Source organism: Thermobia domestica, chromosome 11, assembly GCF_964235325.1.
Source record: "Thermobia domestica chromosome 11, izTheDome1.hap1.1, whole genome shotgun sequence".
In the NCBI taxonomy this organism is placed as follows: Eukaryota; Metazoa; Arthropoda; class Insecta; order Zygentoma; family Lepismatidae; genus Thermobia; species Thermobia domestica.
The window spans coordinates 34,396,793-34,413,655 of NC_137464.1; the positions used below are offsets into that span (position 1 = coordinate 34,396,793).

A 16,863-nucleotide genomic window follows, 5' to 3' on the forward strand; every position below is an offset into this window, starting at 1 on the left:
ACTGTGCCATCGCGCCCCATTACTAACTGTATGACCCATGTATGACGTAAGAGCGTACTTTTATAATCAGCCAAATGGCAAAGAAAAGAGGGGCAAGAAGTAGGAGGATGGAATAAGCCAGTGTTGCCAGTGTACGCATGTCACCATTGCTTTTTCTTAACGCCAGGTTTCCTGCCTGTTCCTTCTCTCCACGTGGTTAACAGAAAAGGCGAGAAGCGTATTACGACGTCACAGAGCATATTGACGATCTACCATATCAGGGGCGCAAAATTTCCGGTCGCCATTGGCGACTAGAAATTTAGAGCTAGCTATCAGTGTTCAGTAGGAATGGTTTCTGCCTGAACTCACAGGGCTGTGCAGTTTGTTTCGCACGAAAATAATTATCACTGAGTGAGAAAAAACACGGAATGTGAAGTCTTCACAATGTTGTAATTCGTCCGTCCTTTCCCACCCTCAATCGAAATGAGATTTACAATAAAAACTTAATTACAAGATTCCCAAATTTGCTTTCAATTGTCACATTTTGTGCAGTTTTACCTGTGAGCACTGCTTTATGTGAGAGAGGCTTCAGCAGTCTCAACAGAGTTAAGACTGCCTACCGGAATTCACTGAAGACTGACACAGTAGATGATTTACTGACAATTTCCATCAATAGAACTTCACTTACGGACTTTGATCCGAAAACTGCAATCGGCAACTGGTACTTCAGTGCGTTACACAAACATGAAGTCTTAAGATAAGATATTTCTTAACATGCACATGAACTGTCCAATTCAAAATTGATTATCCTGAATCTTATTGTCTGGTTTTGAAATCTTATGCCCTGATGTAAAATCTCATTCTTTCTTAAACCAAAGATCATGGGGGAGGGGACTTCTCATAATTTGTACATGACAGATACGGGCGACCACCATTTTTGGATTGACGAGTGCGTAGGACTATGAAATTTTGCGCCCTGAACCATATCAAATTAGGATGTAGTGTCGCCCACGAGGCGAGAAATGCCTCGTCTTATCTCGAAAATGAGATTAGATCTTTCTAAATTCGAGATCAGACGAAGGGTATGACAATTCTCGTTTTGTTTCCGAGACAAAATGAGAAACTACACAAGTACCTTGGGCAACAATAGTACAGCCGTGTATTGGATTTCAAACACTGTTTCAGTGTTACACGATTCCTAATATTAAAAAAGTATAAATTGATAAAGTGATGGTAAGAACACAATGAAGAGCATTTATCAACGTTTATAGATACCCAAGTCATTACACAATGTATTTCAATAATAAATATTGTTTACATGTTGTAATATCACACCCTTTGTGGACCTCTCGTGAGGCAGAAGGGTTCTGATCGCTAATAGATGAAATTAACAAAAAAGTGTCATAAATTTGTACACAAATTTACAAAACGGGGCGAGAAAGGACTTTGGAAAATCAACCAAGACAGAATTCTTCGATCATCGAGACGAGACCTCATTTCTCGTCTCGTCTCAATTTGTAGGCAACGTTTTAATCCAAGGCTAGACAGCTAGTCTAAATCATAAATATTTTTAATTTACCTTATTAGTACAAGTATTATTACCGAAATCTAGCTAAAAAAATCGATTTCCAGTGTCATACATTCTGGCTTTCTATACTGGAGTAAGCTACTTCTAAATCCTAACAACTCCCCAATTGCCTCACAATGCTGAATCAACACTAACAAATCTATAATTTTCCCCAGACTCGAACCACACTTATCAAAGGCACAGAGGTAGATACTCGAGGCAAAGCTACGACCGAAAAAGTTATCGTCACCATAATCAGATTATACTGAACATATTTTGTGAATTTACTACTCTACTAGGAGTTCATGCGGTTCGGTACACTTTAAATTTTAATCCACGTATCACTTAATTTCGGTGCTGTAAAGACACATTAAATTTCAAATAAAGAAATCTTTGATGAGGTATCAGTAATTATATATTTTTCAGTCATTAATGATATAATGACTTACAAAAAAAAAAAAAAAAAAAAAAAACAGAATCCTTACAACTGATTACAAGAAATATATATAGGGCTATACAATTTTCGTTCACCTGACACCTACCTTTATTGTTATTACCCAAGAAAATAAACTGACGCATATTTAAAATATTTACTATTACTTATCCTAATAGTTTTAATTTAAGAATTTCAGTGAATCATCGAAAACGTTCCGGTAACTGATGGTATTAATATCTTTATTGTGTTTGATAAACTATTTTTTTAAGTGTATAAACTACCTTTTTCTATGAATTTAAAATAGTTAGGACTTTTGAACAGTGAGGCAATTCGGATTACATATAAAGGAAATATAATTTTATGTAACAATATGGACTATTCTTTCTTATCATTTGCTTAATGGTCAAACGCTTACGAAAAATGATGATTTAAGATGTCTTCCGTGAAAAAATTGAAAAATAAATGTCCTAAACAAAATTCTCACACGAAAATGGGAAATAGCTCGGACGGTATATACATTTGTACTGAGAACTGATGGGTAGAGTCGGGAAGTAGTGGTAATCCACGCTGAGCATGAACAGAGCAGAGGTGTCAGTTGGGGAAAGCGAGGATGGGATATTGAAAAATATTTGATTTAATCAATTGTATAATAATATACTAATAAAAAGAAACACATGAAATTCTTATATGTATACGTAGAGAATCTTGCGCTCTCTTAGCAAAATCTGAAATGACGATACTGGTGTGATATTAGGAAAGTTTTGATAACTTTCTTTTTGTTCATTCACACCAATAATTTTTACGTTGTTCTTAAACTGAGCAGCTGTCTTCAAAATTTAAAAAAAAAATCCACTTGTATTTTATTAACCACTAGCTGAACTTGCGCTTTTTACACAGTGCACACTTCTAATATGAGAGTGAATCTCATTCATACTTCTCACTATGTCTATGCAAGTCCCCTTATGGACACAAGTGAAGGACAGGAAGACTTAAAGTTAGTGAATTGCTATAGACAAACATATAAATGTAAAGGGAACATTGTAGTCTAGTGGTTAAAGCGTCCACGTGGTCCCGGGTTCGATTCCCAGCCGGTATTTTCCAATTTTCGGCGCCCACCCAGCGCCGTGAGGCAAACTGGGGAGTCATGTGAATGAAAGATGTGATGGCTACTAGGTCTGGAAAACTTCTGATACACCGGTTAGTGACAGATGGCGTTGGAGCGGCTCAGGCCAACAAAGGGCTGTTACGCCAAGTGATTTGGTTTAAACATAATGTAATATTTTAATATATAGAATGTTAGGGTGAGTTTGTAGCAAGCTTGGGTAAGTAATAGATGATACCAAATGCAAATATTTTTTCTTATAATTCCATATCCGAGTACGCCTCATTATGGGTCCACAAAGCCTTCGAAGTTGCCAGCTTGTCATAGGTTTTGTCATTCAGATTAAAGCAAAGCGCCTGAAATGTCCATCAACCTGCTATACGTAGCTCCTCTACTGGTTGCCTTTTACCAGGATATCAACCTTAACGTCTTAATGGCAATATTAAATCAACCGAGTTAAAATGATGCCTAAAATGTGGAATAGAAAAATAAAGACGAGATTTTTATTTTATTTTGTTTTTGAAAATTTGACGACCTGCAAATGCAGCATGTTTCTAGCACTTGTGGTTTTCGATACCTCATTGTTGAAAGGATTGGCCACAAACACAAACTTTTCTTGACCACAAACATATAAACCTAGCACATTAATAGCCTATATAGATAGATCATTTGATATGTCGCAATGTTTGATTTGTTATTTCGTGTCAATAAGCATCCACACGCGAATTTCGTAGCTTTGACGGAGGGTTTTCCTGTGCCAATCCTGAAATCATCACTAGTTAGTAGGAATAGGAGGCTCCGATACTAGACATCGAAATGTCTATGCCTGTGCTCTTTACGCTAAAGAAGATTAGGATAAATGCCTATAGATTATGATACAATTAAGTCGCCTGGTGATACCAGGGATCGAACTTGCGAACATGCTCTCTCGAACCACGGAGGAACCATCATAAAGAGTGAATTTTAAATTAAACAAGGCTTATCGATCCGGTAAGGTCTAAATAGAAACAAACTATACTTTAAAAAAATATATACACTCTATCAGACTGTGAGAAATTTATGTCTTAACTCGAAACCAAAATAGTCAATTCTTGAAAATCCACGGCTGAAAGAAAGTGAGAAGGATTAAAATATATTATTATTGATAAAATATAGTTTGTATTACTGAAGCCCACCTGGCATAATTTATTTACGAAAAAATGATCTTGAAAATGTTTCTATACTTAGATTTACTTACTGCGTCCAAATCCGAGAATTAAAAGTTGACAGTTGAACTTTCGAGCGTAAACATACGCCACACTCAGTAGTAAGGCCAGATTTATCCAGTGGCTGCGACTGTTTGTCTTCACACACGACAGACGCCATTCTCTTTATCCAGTACTACTAGAAAACGGAATCACCTTAGCTAATGCCTAAGGTTCTCTGTTTAGTACGAAACGACCTTTCTGTCTCGTTTCCAACTTTCGTTTGGACGCGATCCAGGTGGATGCATGTGCGTATTCGAACAGCTGACGTAGAAAAACAACACGTCCTATTCTTTTTTTGTTCTCCTCTTGTCTGTTGACTTCGTTCTTATTCTATATTACATTGCAGGACCACGTGAATGAGGGTGAAAATACACGTCTTGAGGGCATGACTTGCTTGATGGGTGACTGAACTTTCTTTACACAATCATACAACTGTTTTGACGGACGACAGAGAGAGAGAGAAAGAAATACTTTCACCCTCAACAGAAACAAACATAAACATTCTTTTCTTCCGGTCAGATTTTACAATGAGATACTTCAGAGAGAAAACTAAATTTTTTCAAAGGCAGATACCATCTGTTTGATCTTGCATGTGATTTTAAAGAACATGACCTGAATTGCACGAGTTCCCGTTCCTTTAGTTTTTGTATATACTGTATTTACTCAGACTTTGTGTTATGTCATCACGAGAGAACCATTTCTTATACTACAGAAAACACAAATTCAACTTAAAAATAGCATAAATAAAGGACAAATGTCAAGTAAAGAAAATAGGTCAGAGAAAAAATAAGCTAGCTTTAGATGTGCATTATGGTATGTTTCGTACGCTCATGTAAATTACCTTAACAGAAACACATTTCTTTCTACTTATTATCCATCAAGATGTAAGCTGATTTTGGATACAGCTACCGCAGTCGATACCAGAAATAATATTAATAATAAAACTATTTTTATGAAGATTAATATTGTAATGCAATCTATTCCGGTTGGTGATTGCATATTACTACTGTACTAGCAAAAGGACATTAAGTGTTACTGCGAACAATATTTTTCTACATCTTTTACATAGAATTCGTCTGAACTCGAAAGTCTCGCACGAAATTCGATCACCTCGTATGGCCATTATAGCGTACCACTTACTCTCTTTCTCTACACTCTACAGAAACACTTTTTTTCTTCCATTCTACTATATACAGGGTTTTTCAAAATAACACCAACACGTTTGGGAGGTGATTCCTGGTACCAAGATAAGGCAAAAAGTATAGACCAACTTGGATACACAAATGCTTACTTTCGAAGTTATAGGCTGCCGAAAACATGGAAAAATGAACTTTAAAGGTCCATAGCTCCTAAACTATGAGATCTACCGTAGTCGGGTCAAGACTTTACTTAGAAATTAGTATTTGGCCTATCCAAATATCCATATTTCAGAATCCTGCGGTACTTCCGCAACAATTTTTATAGAAGTAGTTGTGAGTACTTCAAATTATATGCCCGTAGCCAAACTGCCTCTATAAAAATTATTATGTGAGTACCTTAGGATTCTGAAACACGCATTTTTGTACAGCGCACATATTAGTTCCTAAGTAAAATCTTGACCCGACTACGGTATATCACATAGTTTTGGACTTATGGACCTTTAAAGTTCATTTTTTCATGTTTTTGGCAGCTTATAACTCCGAAAGTAAGCATTTGTGTATCCAGGTTAGTCTATACTTTTTGTCTCATCTTGGTGCTAGGAATCACCTCCCAAATGTTGTCGGTGCTGTTTTGAAACACTCTGTATAAGGGATTCCGTTAAGTGGATAAGTAATATTCCACTTACTATCATGTTCAGAGCGCTCCATACCAGAGCGTTGAAGAATATGAAAGTGGATTACAGAGACAGAAGACTAATATACCAACTTTAGAAAAACAGACAGCTGTTGTAGGAAGAGATCAGAAGGAAGCAAGAATAAGCAAAGGAGTGAGACAAGGATGTGGACTTTCATCTCTCCTGTTCAACGTCTATATAGATGAGGCTATGAAAGAATTCTTTGAGAAAAACGAGAAGGCGTAAAAGTAAATGGTCAGGTTTTCAGCACAATAAGGTTTGCTGATGACATAGCATTGATAGCGGAGAACGGTGAGGACTTGCAGAAAGCACCTTCAAACTTGAACGACCAACTGGAAAAACATGCAAAGTGAAGATAAATAAGAAGAAAGCCAAAGTGATAAAAAAGTACAAGAGCAGGGCAGGAAGAGGCAAACGTATGGATAGACGGAGAAAAAATCGAAGACGTTAGGACGTTCCCCTATTTAGGAAGTCTAATATCCTCGGACGGAAGAAGTGAAAAAGACGTAAGTTCCAGAATAGCACAGGCTAAACAAGCAGTCAATAGGAAAAGAGGACTACTAACATCAAGAAATGTTTCGCTGGACGTTCGTAAACGATTTATTAAGACACTGGCATGGAGCATGGCGCTGTACGGATCAGAGACGTGGACATTGAGAAAAGCTGAAATATCTAAGCTGGAAGCATTTGAAATGTGGTGTTGGCGCAGAATTCTGCGCATACCATGAACCGAAAGGAAAAGGAATGAAAACGTACTAAAGGAAGCTAACGAAGGATGACAGATCATGAAGATAATAGGAAAAATAAGAAACAGCATGCTTGGTCATCTTATTCGGCACTCTGATTGGATCACCGTGCTGATAGAGGGAAAGACAGACGGAAAACCAGGAAGAGGAAGACCAAGGGTAGAATATTTAGATGCAGTTACGAAGAAAAGATCTTATCAAAGTACAAAACAGCTCTCCCAAGGGAGAGGGAAGTTTTAAAGTTTCCATGTTGCCCATCAACCTTTGGTTGAGATGAACAAGAAGACCATTCACGACCTTTAAGACTCCATTCTACGTTGCATCAGAGCTGCTCTGTGGGCGAATGGTGGTCGAACGACATATTAATCTGCTCAGTTGTACTCTTTTCACATGCTTCTATTAAACTCGTCAGTGAGGGTTACCACAAAAGTCATGGCAGCATTTTTTTTTTTTTCGAAAATGAGCGAAGTAAGAAATTATAAAATATGCAAATGGACGGTTAATACATACATATACATATGTAAATGTTACAAGTACGGAGTTGAATGAACATACATATCTCCATTAGGATATACTACGAGAAAAATAAGTAGAACAAATCGTTATTTTCATACGTGTTTCACCTCAAAAAATAACTAACCATTAAAAGTACAATTACAATTATGTATAAATTCCAAAAACATGTACAAATGACGTCTAGAGTCCTTCGAAGTAGTCTGCCAAAGAATATACTATTCACAGCCAACGATATGGAAGGTGCCGAGTACCCGTGGTCTCACCATGAGCGAATCTTCTGATTTCACGGCTCATTGCTGTGGCAATATCTTCACGTATTCAAAAGTGGGTTCCACACAACTCTTTCAGTTTTGATGTGGTCGAAAGCGCAAGGTGCTATATCTATCAAATATGATGGATGATCGAGTACTTCCCATCTCCATTTTGCGAGAAGATTCTCCACATACGCTGCGTATGAGTTGTCACGATGTTGTGAAGGATGAATGCATCGTGTAGATGTTCAGGGCGTTTCTCCCGAATAGCCCGAAGTAGGTGTCGTTACAGGAAAATGCGGGAGTAGTATGACCATGTGGGACGAAATACACAAAATCACTCCCCTAGTGGCATACGTTACGATGACTATTATCTTAACACGAGAGGAATTTCCACGAAATTTCTGCCTATGTGAAAATTTGGATGACGCCATTCCGCTGATTGGCGTTTCAGTTCTTGCCCACAGACCCTAGCCCCAAACTCATCAATGAAGATTATTTCAAAGGATTCTAGATACTACTGGTACGTGTTTCTGGGCTTTATGCATAACTGTAATCGTACTTTTAATGGTTTGTAATGTTGTTGTTCGAGATAAAACACGTATGGAACGAATGATTCGATGTACTTATTTTTCTCGTGTTACATCCTGATGAGAATATATATGTTAATCCAACTCCTACATGCAACGTTCACATATATCTAACCTTCTATTTGAATATTTCGAAATTTCTTGCTTCCTATCTTTGATAACAAAAAAGTTGCTATGTCTCGTGTGATATCCCTCATATGTATAAAGGTAACCAAGAAAGTTCTGTTGGTTTTTCACCCAATACCTTCGAACATCGATATGTCATCTAAGACGTACCTGGAAAATCAAAAATAGTCCCCATAAGAATCGACCACCTTCTGTCAACGTTCTGGAAGGTCATGGATTCCATCGCGATAGAACTTGGTGGGCCGTGAAGCGAAGGTATCAAGTGCATTTTGCAACTTTACAAGGGATATGAACTGGCGTCCTCTACGGTGATTGTCCAAGGAATCAAACAGGTGATAATCGGACGGTGCAATGTCCGGGGAGTATAGCGGATGCAGTAGTGTTTCCCATCCAAGGCGCAGAATGGTATCTCGAGTCATCCTAGCCACATGCGGCCTAGCATTATCTATCCTATAACAGGAAGACCCTTTGCGATTCAGAAGTGCTGGCTCCAGAGTTTTGAGTTTTTCTTGAACACGGCTCAACTGCTGACAGTACACAGTTACATTGATGCTCTCACAAGCCGGTAGCAGCAGTACCCGATGTGCACGATGCCGCGAGCAGTCCACCAAACACACAGGAGGACCTTCTTCTGGTGCCGTACTGGTTTCGGCTGTTTTGGAACCGGTCCATGGGATGCTAACCAATGACGACGGCGTCGTGGAACTTCGTACATGACCCACTTCTCATCACATGTCAATACTCTGCCCAGAAATGCTTCTTCCTAAGACGAGACAGCAAAGAAACACAGGCGTCTTTTCTCGTTACCTTCTAGCCCGGAGTCAAATCATATGGGCCCTCGACCTTCCCAAGTTGATGAAGGTGCTGCCGAATGGTTTCTCCACTCATACTGATTTGTGGTCCCAGTTCCTCACTTGTCTGGCCACTGTTCGCCTCAATTTCTGCCTGAAAATATTCATTTTGTACATGTGTTGGTCTTCCGGTACGCGGTGTATCTTCGACTGTTTTGTCACCGTCCTTAAACTTGATAAACCACCGCTGCACTGTCCACGTAGTCACGACACCCTTACCAAAGGTCTGGCATATATTCCGCCCCGCTACAGCGGCATTTAACCCCAGTTTGAACTCGTACAGCATACACTCCCTTATGACGCTCTGTGGAGGTCCCATGTTCACTCTGTCCTTACGCAAGTTCACGGTATAACTGAAATGCCACAACCAGGTAGTATTTTGGATATACCCACAGCAACAACTGGCCTTCGCCTTATTTCTATTCACATTCATGTCGGTGTGTGGGTCAATTGAACACAGACCTCTACAAAAAGCGACAGAACTTTCTTGGTTACCTTACATATCCTATTAAGAAGTCCTGACTATGGGTGTTTTGCGAAACTTATGTTGCTAGAAGTAAAATTATTGAAAAGAGAATAACATATATATTTATTCTCAATTCAAAATGATTTCAAATATGCTAACTTATTAGGGTGCCGTTTACCTCCCTTGAACCGTGCTTGACTACTGCTATCCTCAAGCAACTGTTTATTAACTTACATATAAGTTAACAAAGAAACATACTCGTATTTTGACCAAAGGAAGATTGAATATTGGTACGAGACCGAGACTAGGCTTAATCTCGTCCTAAATTACAAATGTCGGTGTAATGGGCCTCATTTCGATTTATAAACTTTCGTCTAGGTCTTAGTACGTATCATCTCTACTTGCAATCGACAGGTCTTGAGTTTCAGTTGAGTTGATTTTGAATTTAACGTCCCGTTCAGCAGCGAGGCTCTATGAGACGTGGATCTAGTGATTAACATGGAATCCAAACCACATGAGCTCCTGCCGGGAATCGAACCTGGGTCTCCCAAGGTCCTGAGTTTGAATAATTGACTAAGGATTTTCCGAAAATTTTCAATGCCAGCACACGAATGTCAGAATGAAAAATAGACCATGGCAAACTTTCTTCAAAATTATTCTTCCCACTTCTGATTCTTAATGATGATTTTACATTCGACCAACGAATAAAATGGTCTAATCACTGTTCAGAATTTCACACACAATAATATAATAATACATTGGCTAAACAATGTATATATTTATAAAAGCTTGTTTTAAAATAACATGGAGTCACAGAGCATTTATAAAAATAACTCGAAACGACTTTGATTTTCGGACACGTGTACGGAAGAACTGTTGAGCGAGCGTCCCTGAACACACTCCACTTGTGCCAATTCGGTCGTCTGAGCAGATTTCTTGTTTTCATGTATTTTTCTACTGCGCAGAAACAAAGTCCTAAATTAATCTGAGATCTGAAGGCTAACTAAACACTTACTTGAGCAACTTCGCTATTTACCAGTTTACAAAGAATTTACTAATAAAGCGCACGGTAATATTTTAACACACAAATTGTATATACTACACTTTTTTTTTTTAATTTAAATACTTGATGTTTATCTTTATTTTCACTCTTGATCAAAAATTAATTGCCAAAAGGAGACAAGAGACCTGAATTCTAATTGCTAGAAAAACTGGACTAGGTAGTCAATCTGTTACACTCTCATGGAAAAATAAATTAGTTTGACCTATATAAAAAGCGTTCACTTTTTTTTTTTTTTTTTTTTTTTTTTTTTTTTTTTTAATCTACCATTAGGCTGCAGAAAATTCTGTAATTGAATTTCATCGTGGTTATATAGTTAGTGTCCTCGCCTTGGGTGGGGAGATCCGCATTCGACTACCAGCCGGAGTACAAATGGATCTAATTCCACGTTACACATTAGATTCATGTATCTATACTGCTGTGCCTAATATAGCAGTCCATGTTCCATACAAGGAAAGACGTTAACCTGCAAATAATAATAACAATAAAATGTGGTCTTGTTCGAAGGTATTGGAGCTAAAATTTGAAATGAAATTAAATATTTAGTTTTACGTCCCACGTATATGCCCTTTCAGCTAAACGAGATGGATGATTCATGAAACTGAATGATAATTAAATATGAAGTGTGTTTATAAAGTAAGGTCCGTTTGGCAATACCTAAGTAAAGCGCAAGCGTTTGTAATTTTGCTCATGCGCGCTGTGTCCCGGTGTCCTCTGGGTATAAAGAAACGTCATTTGGAACAGTGTTGGCAGCGTGTCGGTTTTGTGGTGTATGATGGAAAAGGTCAAGAAGATTGAGCGGCCTGTGGAATAAGGTCTATAATTCGATTCCTGATTCCAAAAACTGACACCGGCAGAAATTCATCGCCAAATCTGTATGGTCCAAACGTCATTCATGGCTGTTAGCAAAGTTCGCAAGTGGGTGAGACTGTTTAAGAAAGTTTCTTTTAAGGACTTCACGAATTCTTACGAGAGCTCATTCGTGACTACATGGTTAGCAGAAAGACATATGTTCGATTCCCCCTCGCAGCTGAAAAAGGAAGCCAGACTCAAAACAATTAACCAACGAGCTATAACGAAATTGACCTATGTAAATCATGAAAACAATTTGTTTTTGGATTGATATAAACCCAAGCACCGATTTGGGCCGCAGGAATGACAGGTTTCGAAAATATATTTTGAAAAAATGAAATCTTTCATTTTATGTCCCACCATTACAGCATTTGAAATAAAGGAGACAATGATGATGAGAATAAATAAAATGACGGAAGAAATGCGAGGACACATGAGAACCCCCGAGAAAACCCGCGCACATGGTGTCTGGCCACCAAAAAAGCCCACTTGGTCCAATAGATAAAAGGTTTCGACTATTTTGGTATAGTGCTGAAATGAAATGAAATTTGTAGTTTTACGTCCCAGAATTATCAGTTTGGGCTAAAGGAGACAATTGATTAATTAAAATGAATTATAATGAAATAACTGGCGTAATAAGAATGTGTAAGGAGAAGTAAGAATTCCGAAAAAAACCACGGAGACGCTGTTGTCTACCACAAACTTGCATATCCTGGGATCGAACCAGGGAGCACTCACACCCGAGATGACCGCTGTATTACTGGACTACCGTGTCCTCCTTGGTAGAGTACGCTCTTTTTTTTTTTTTTTTTTTTTTTTTTTGTGAAAATAGACCAAAATACTGAGATGAGGTTCTTTTAAAAGTGAATAAGGGCTACTGATTACAATGTAATAAAGCAGGGTAATCCATAGACACCTTTAATTAACTTACAACTTGTAAACCAAATATAACAAACGTGTGAAATCAATTGAGTCATACTATAATAATGGGAAATGCGTTTTTCACAATATATAGGGTATCTCAAAAGTTCCCTGACATAGGGTAACTCTGTTATTATCAGAGTTACAACAAAATATAAGAGGAAAACCATCTCCAAATATGATGTTTTCAATCTAAAGTGAAGGAATCTTTTTAAATCGGACGAGCCGTTTAGACTGTGCACTCTTTATGTGCCCAATGTTAAATAAAAATGCAATGTTGCTATTTACCTGGCTCCATAACATGTGTGAGCGAAGTTACTGTCTTTTACGCTAACATGTAGATGGCCAGCCCCTATTTCAAACCGGAACTTCATTCACTTGTGGATCCAGGTAAATAGTAACATTGTATTTTCATTTAACATTGGGCGCATAAATAGTGTATAGCCTAAACGGCTCGTCCGAAAAAAAAAAAAAAAATAGCATTCACTTTAGATTGAAAACATCATATTTGGAGATGGTTTTTCCTCTTACATTTTTCTGTAACTCTTTGATAACAGTTACCCTATGTCAGGGGACTTTTGAGACACCCTGTATAAAAAGGCCAGGTCAGGTGATCTAGGAGGTCATATGATTTTTTAAAGACACAATTTAAAAAATGGTAAAGCGCTATATGAAGGCATTGAATGTATGACAAACAGAGCCAATTTTTGGAAGTAGCCCGTGCCGTGACTACATGGATAGGTTGCATAGGACACATTCGAGAGCACTGAACGTAATGCGCGCAACCATCCCATCAGAAATGAAGTTAACATTACTACTAATAGGCCTATATCATACTTCAGTAAACATAATATAGCATGATACGACGGTTTAAATTCGTTCATAGAAAAATGGAAGCCATTATTAATATTATCGACAATAATATTATTCTACACTATTTACAATAAAACATAACTACTAAGTTTCCTAACCGTGGAAAAACTGATGCTTCATTCGTTCATTTTAAATAAATATACACTGCAACAACATACTCTGGAAAATAATACAGTAAAAAAAAAATAAAAAAAAATAAAAAACAGTGACGTAGTGAAGGGGGCGACAATTTGAAAGGAGCAGCAAAAATAGACAATCTTTTATTAAAAAAAAAACTGAAAGTATGAAAATTTTGACTATTGGCAAAATTTTAAAATTCAGGTCTATACTGTATCTTGTGTTTTTTTTTTTTTCTATGGTTCTATGGCTTAAAGAATATAAATGCTGATAGGCTCGTCAGTGGTTCATATTACATTGTTACTTCCTGCACGTAAATCTCATCAGCCAACTTAGAACCCGGTTTTAGCTGGTAATTGTAGTTGAATGTAATAAGAGTTCAGTGTTAAACATGAATTTGATGTTATTAAATGTGATCAAATTCGTGGTTATTAGTATTCATTAAAGTGTAATTGAATAACGTAAGTAAACTTAATTTGCTTTTACCCTTTATCCAACGCAAAACTACTTACTTACTTACAGCTTAACGTTAATTCAGACATTACCGTTTCTCTGGTTAATTTCACCCTAATCAGGTGAGGTAATGAGTAATTACAAACTTATGGCATGTGTAACATTAATGATGATTTCATTTTTAGATGAAACGAGGAAGCGGAGCACAGTACCAGAAGAAACGGAAGGAAAACCAGGAAACCGAAAAGAGGAACCAGGGCGCACTACTGAATTATTTTTCTTCAGGAGTTATTCAAAGCCAGAGTTCTAACGTACCTAATGATAGTCAAAATCCGATCAGCACGGGCGGCTCTGTAATGACATTACAAAGTCATGTGTCTTCCAAACGAATATGAGGTAATAAAAAAATAATCATGGACATTTATTTCTTTATAGGAATGTGAAACGACCAAACAAAAACTTTAGTTATTTTAATACTGGGTCTGCAACCCTGATTAGTGTGCAAAAGAGATTTGACAACACAGCGTAAGTCAACGTTGTTCTGGATAGGCTTTTTCTCGCATTAGCTTGCTTCATAAAGCAGCCCTTTAAACTAGGGATGGGCAAAACCGGTTTTTATAAAAACCGAAAACCGGTTTCTATAAAAACCGAAACCCGAAAACCGACATGTCGGTTTTCTCCAAAACCGGTTCGGTGAAAACTTTTCGAAAACACACAAAACTATTTCTGTGGAAATGGATTCGGTTTCCGGAGAACAACGAAACACCATTCTGGTCAGAAATAGAACAAATTAAAAAAAACGGAATCGGTTTTGAAGAAAACCGAAACCGGGTCAGGTGAAAAACCGATAACCAGTTTCGGAGAAAACCGAAACCGGTTTTGGAGAAAACCGAAACCGGTTTCGGTGAAAAACCGAAAAATCGGTTTTTGTGCCCACCACTACTTTAAACGCATGCATTACGTATGATGTTACTACACTTTTAACGTGACCGGAAAGAAATGTATTTTTTATCTACCTCTTTGCAGCCGCAGAAGAGGAGAGGAGGCGAGTTGGTAAGTTAAAAAATCTTCCTGCCTGAGGTGGTTTCGTGCGCATGATGAAGTGGAAGAAAGGCTACCTATCAATGGAAAAGAATGACTCATTTTGTTTCAAGGACGAAATGACTCTCCAGTATGTTTTCGGCATATTCTTTGCGACAATCATACACAAATTATGAAGGAAAACATAAACTACTTTTGAAGTAAAAATTAATGCACTTTACGAATTCGGAATTTAACATCATTTTAAGCATGTTAATATAACTTTTCACTGTCTTTCTGCACACATTTAGGGTATGAATGAATATTCTTGAACTACATAAATTGATATCCCTCTGAAATATTACTAGTAATAGTAATAAGCAAAGAATAGTAAATTGCCAAGTCATGTAGGATCGGTTTAAGGCGGAGAATACTAATACAAATGGTTGAAAAATTCAGTTCCCGCTAGACTTGTGGGGCCTTATGCAGTCGTTCAGATGAATGTTTAGTGCCATACTATAGAGTTCGATTAGCATATGTTTCCTGCAGTAGTCAGGCCTTTAGTATGACGCTAATCATATGTCAAAACGACTCTGCATAAGGCCAGTGGAATTTAACACATATTTTGGAGCTTTCTTGTGGATATACAATTAGTGACAGCGTCTTCGTCACGGATACTAGGGATCGATTCCCAGTAGAAGCAAGTGTGATTCAGATTCTACGTTAAACAACAGGTCTATATCTTGATGCTTATAATGAATAGTCGAATGAAATTTCATTTGCTTTAGAAACGGTCGAAATCGAATGTATACTTGAATTTCAATGCATAATGAAAATACAGGGTGTTTCAAAACAACACCGACAACGTTTGGGAGGTGATTCCTGACACCAAGATAAGACAGATAAGACGAAAAGTATGGAGCAAACTGGGTGCACAAATGCTTTCTTTCGGAGTTATAGCCTGCCGAAAACATGAAAAAAATCATTTTAGAGGTCCATAGCTAGAAAACTGTGGGACCTACTGTAGTCGGGTGAAGACTTCACTTAGGAACTAATATGTGTTCTATCCAAAAATACATGTTTGAGAATCCTTAGGTACTCACGAAGCAAGTTTTATAGAGGGAGTTTGGCTATGAGCATATAGTTTGAAGTACTCGCCAACTACCTCTATAAAAATTGCTGCAGAAATACCGCAGCATTTTGAAACTTGGATATTTGGATAGGACACATACTAGTTCCTAAGTGAAGTCTTGACCCGATGACAGTATGTCCCATACTATTAGAGCTATGGACTATGAAAGTTCATTTTTTCATGTTTTCTGCAGCCTGTAACTCTGAAAGGAAGCATTTGTGCACCCAGGTTGGTCTATACTTATCGTGTTATCTTGGTGTCAGGAATTACATCCCAAACGTTGACGGTGTTGTTTTGAAACACCCTCTATTATGGTGTCCGTATTTTACAAGTACATAAATATTAAATGAAGCTTTAGTTTTTTCTTTGTATACGCTTCAATTTACATTCTTAATAAACGACCAAATTATTTTTACAGAATCGATTGAGAAATTCAAATTGAAGAAATAGTTTGAATAGTGCAATATTCCACTTCTTGAATAGCTTTAGTTCTTTGTGTTATGTAAAATTAAGTTAAATAATTCTGTATGTGAGACATACGGAATATGTGATCATGCAATGACAAATTTACTATTTTTCCTGTAATATGTGTATCTTACATCTAGTGGCATAATCAAAATTTCATAAAGGAAGAGGGGTTTAAGCACTCGATCTAATATTTTTTTTTTTTTCAGGACGTATAAACCTATACGTGTATTTTAATATGATAAATACGAGGATCTGC

General features: G+C 37.4%; 1 protein-coding gene across 3 annotated transcripts in view; it reads right to left on the minus strand.

Annotated features, from left to right (window-relative positions):
- Positions 1–16,863, minus strand: part of Atg14 (autophagy related protein 14) — a 106,765-nt gene that overhangs the window by 56,665 nt on the left and 33,237 nt on the right. The window contains exon 1 of one of the 3 annotated variants that reach the window (XM_081730336.1): positions 4,322–4,550. The exons of the other annotated variants lie outside the window; for them this stretch is intronic. Within the exon in view, the coding sequence (XP_081586462.1) occupies positions 4,322–4,449 (128 nt within the window). The 5' untranslated portion in view covers positions 4,450–4,550. Of the gene's footprint in view, positions 1–4,321; positions 4,551–16,863 lie in introns of those variants that run through there. 3 annotated transcript variants of the gene reach the window in all.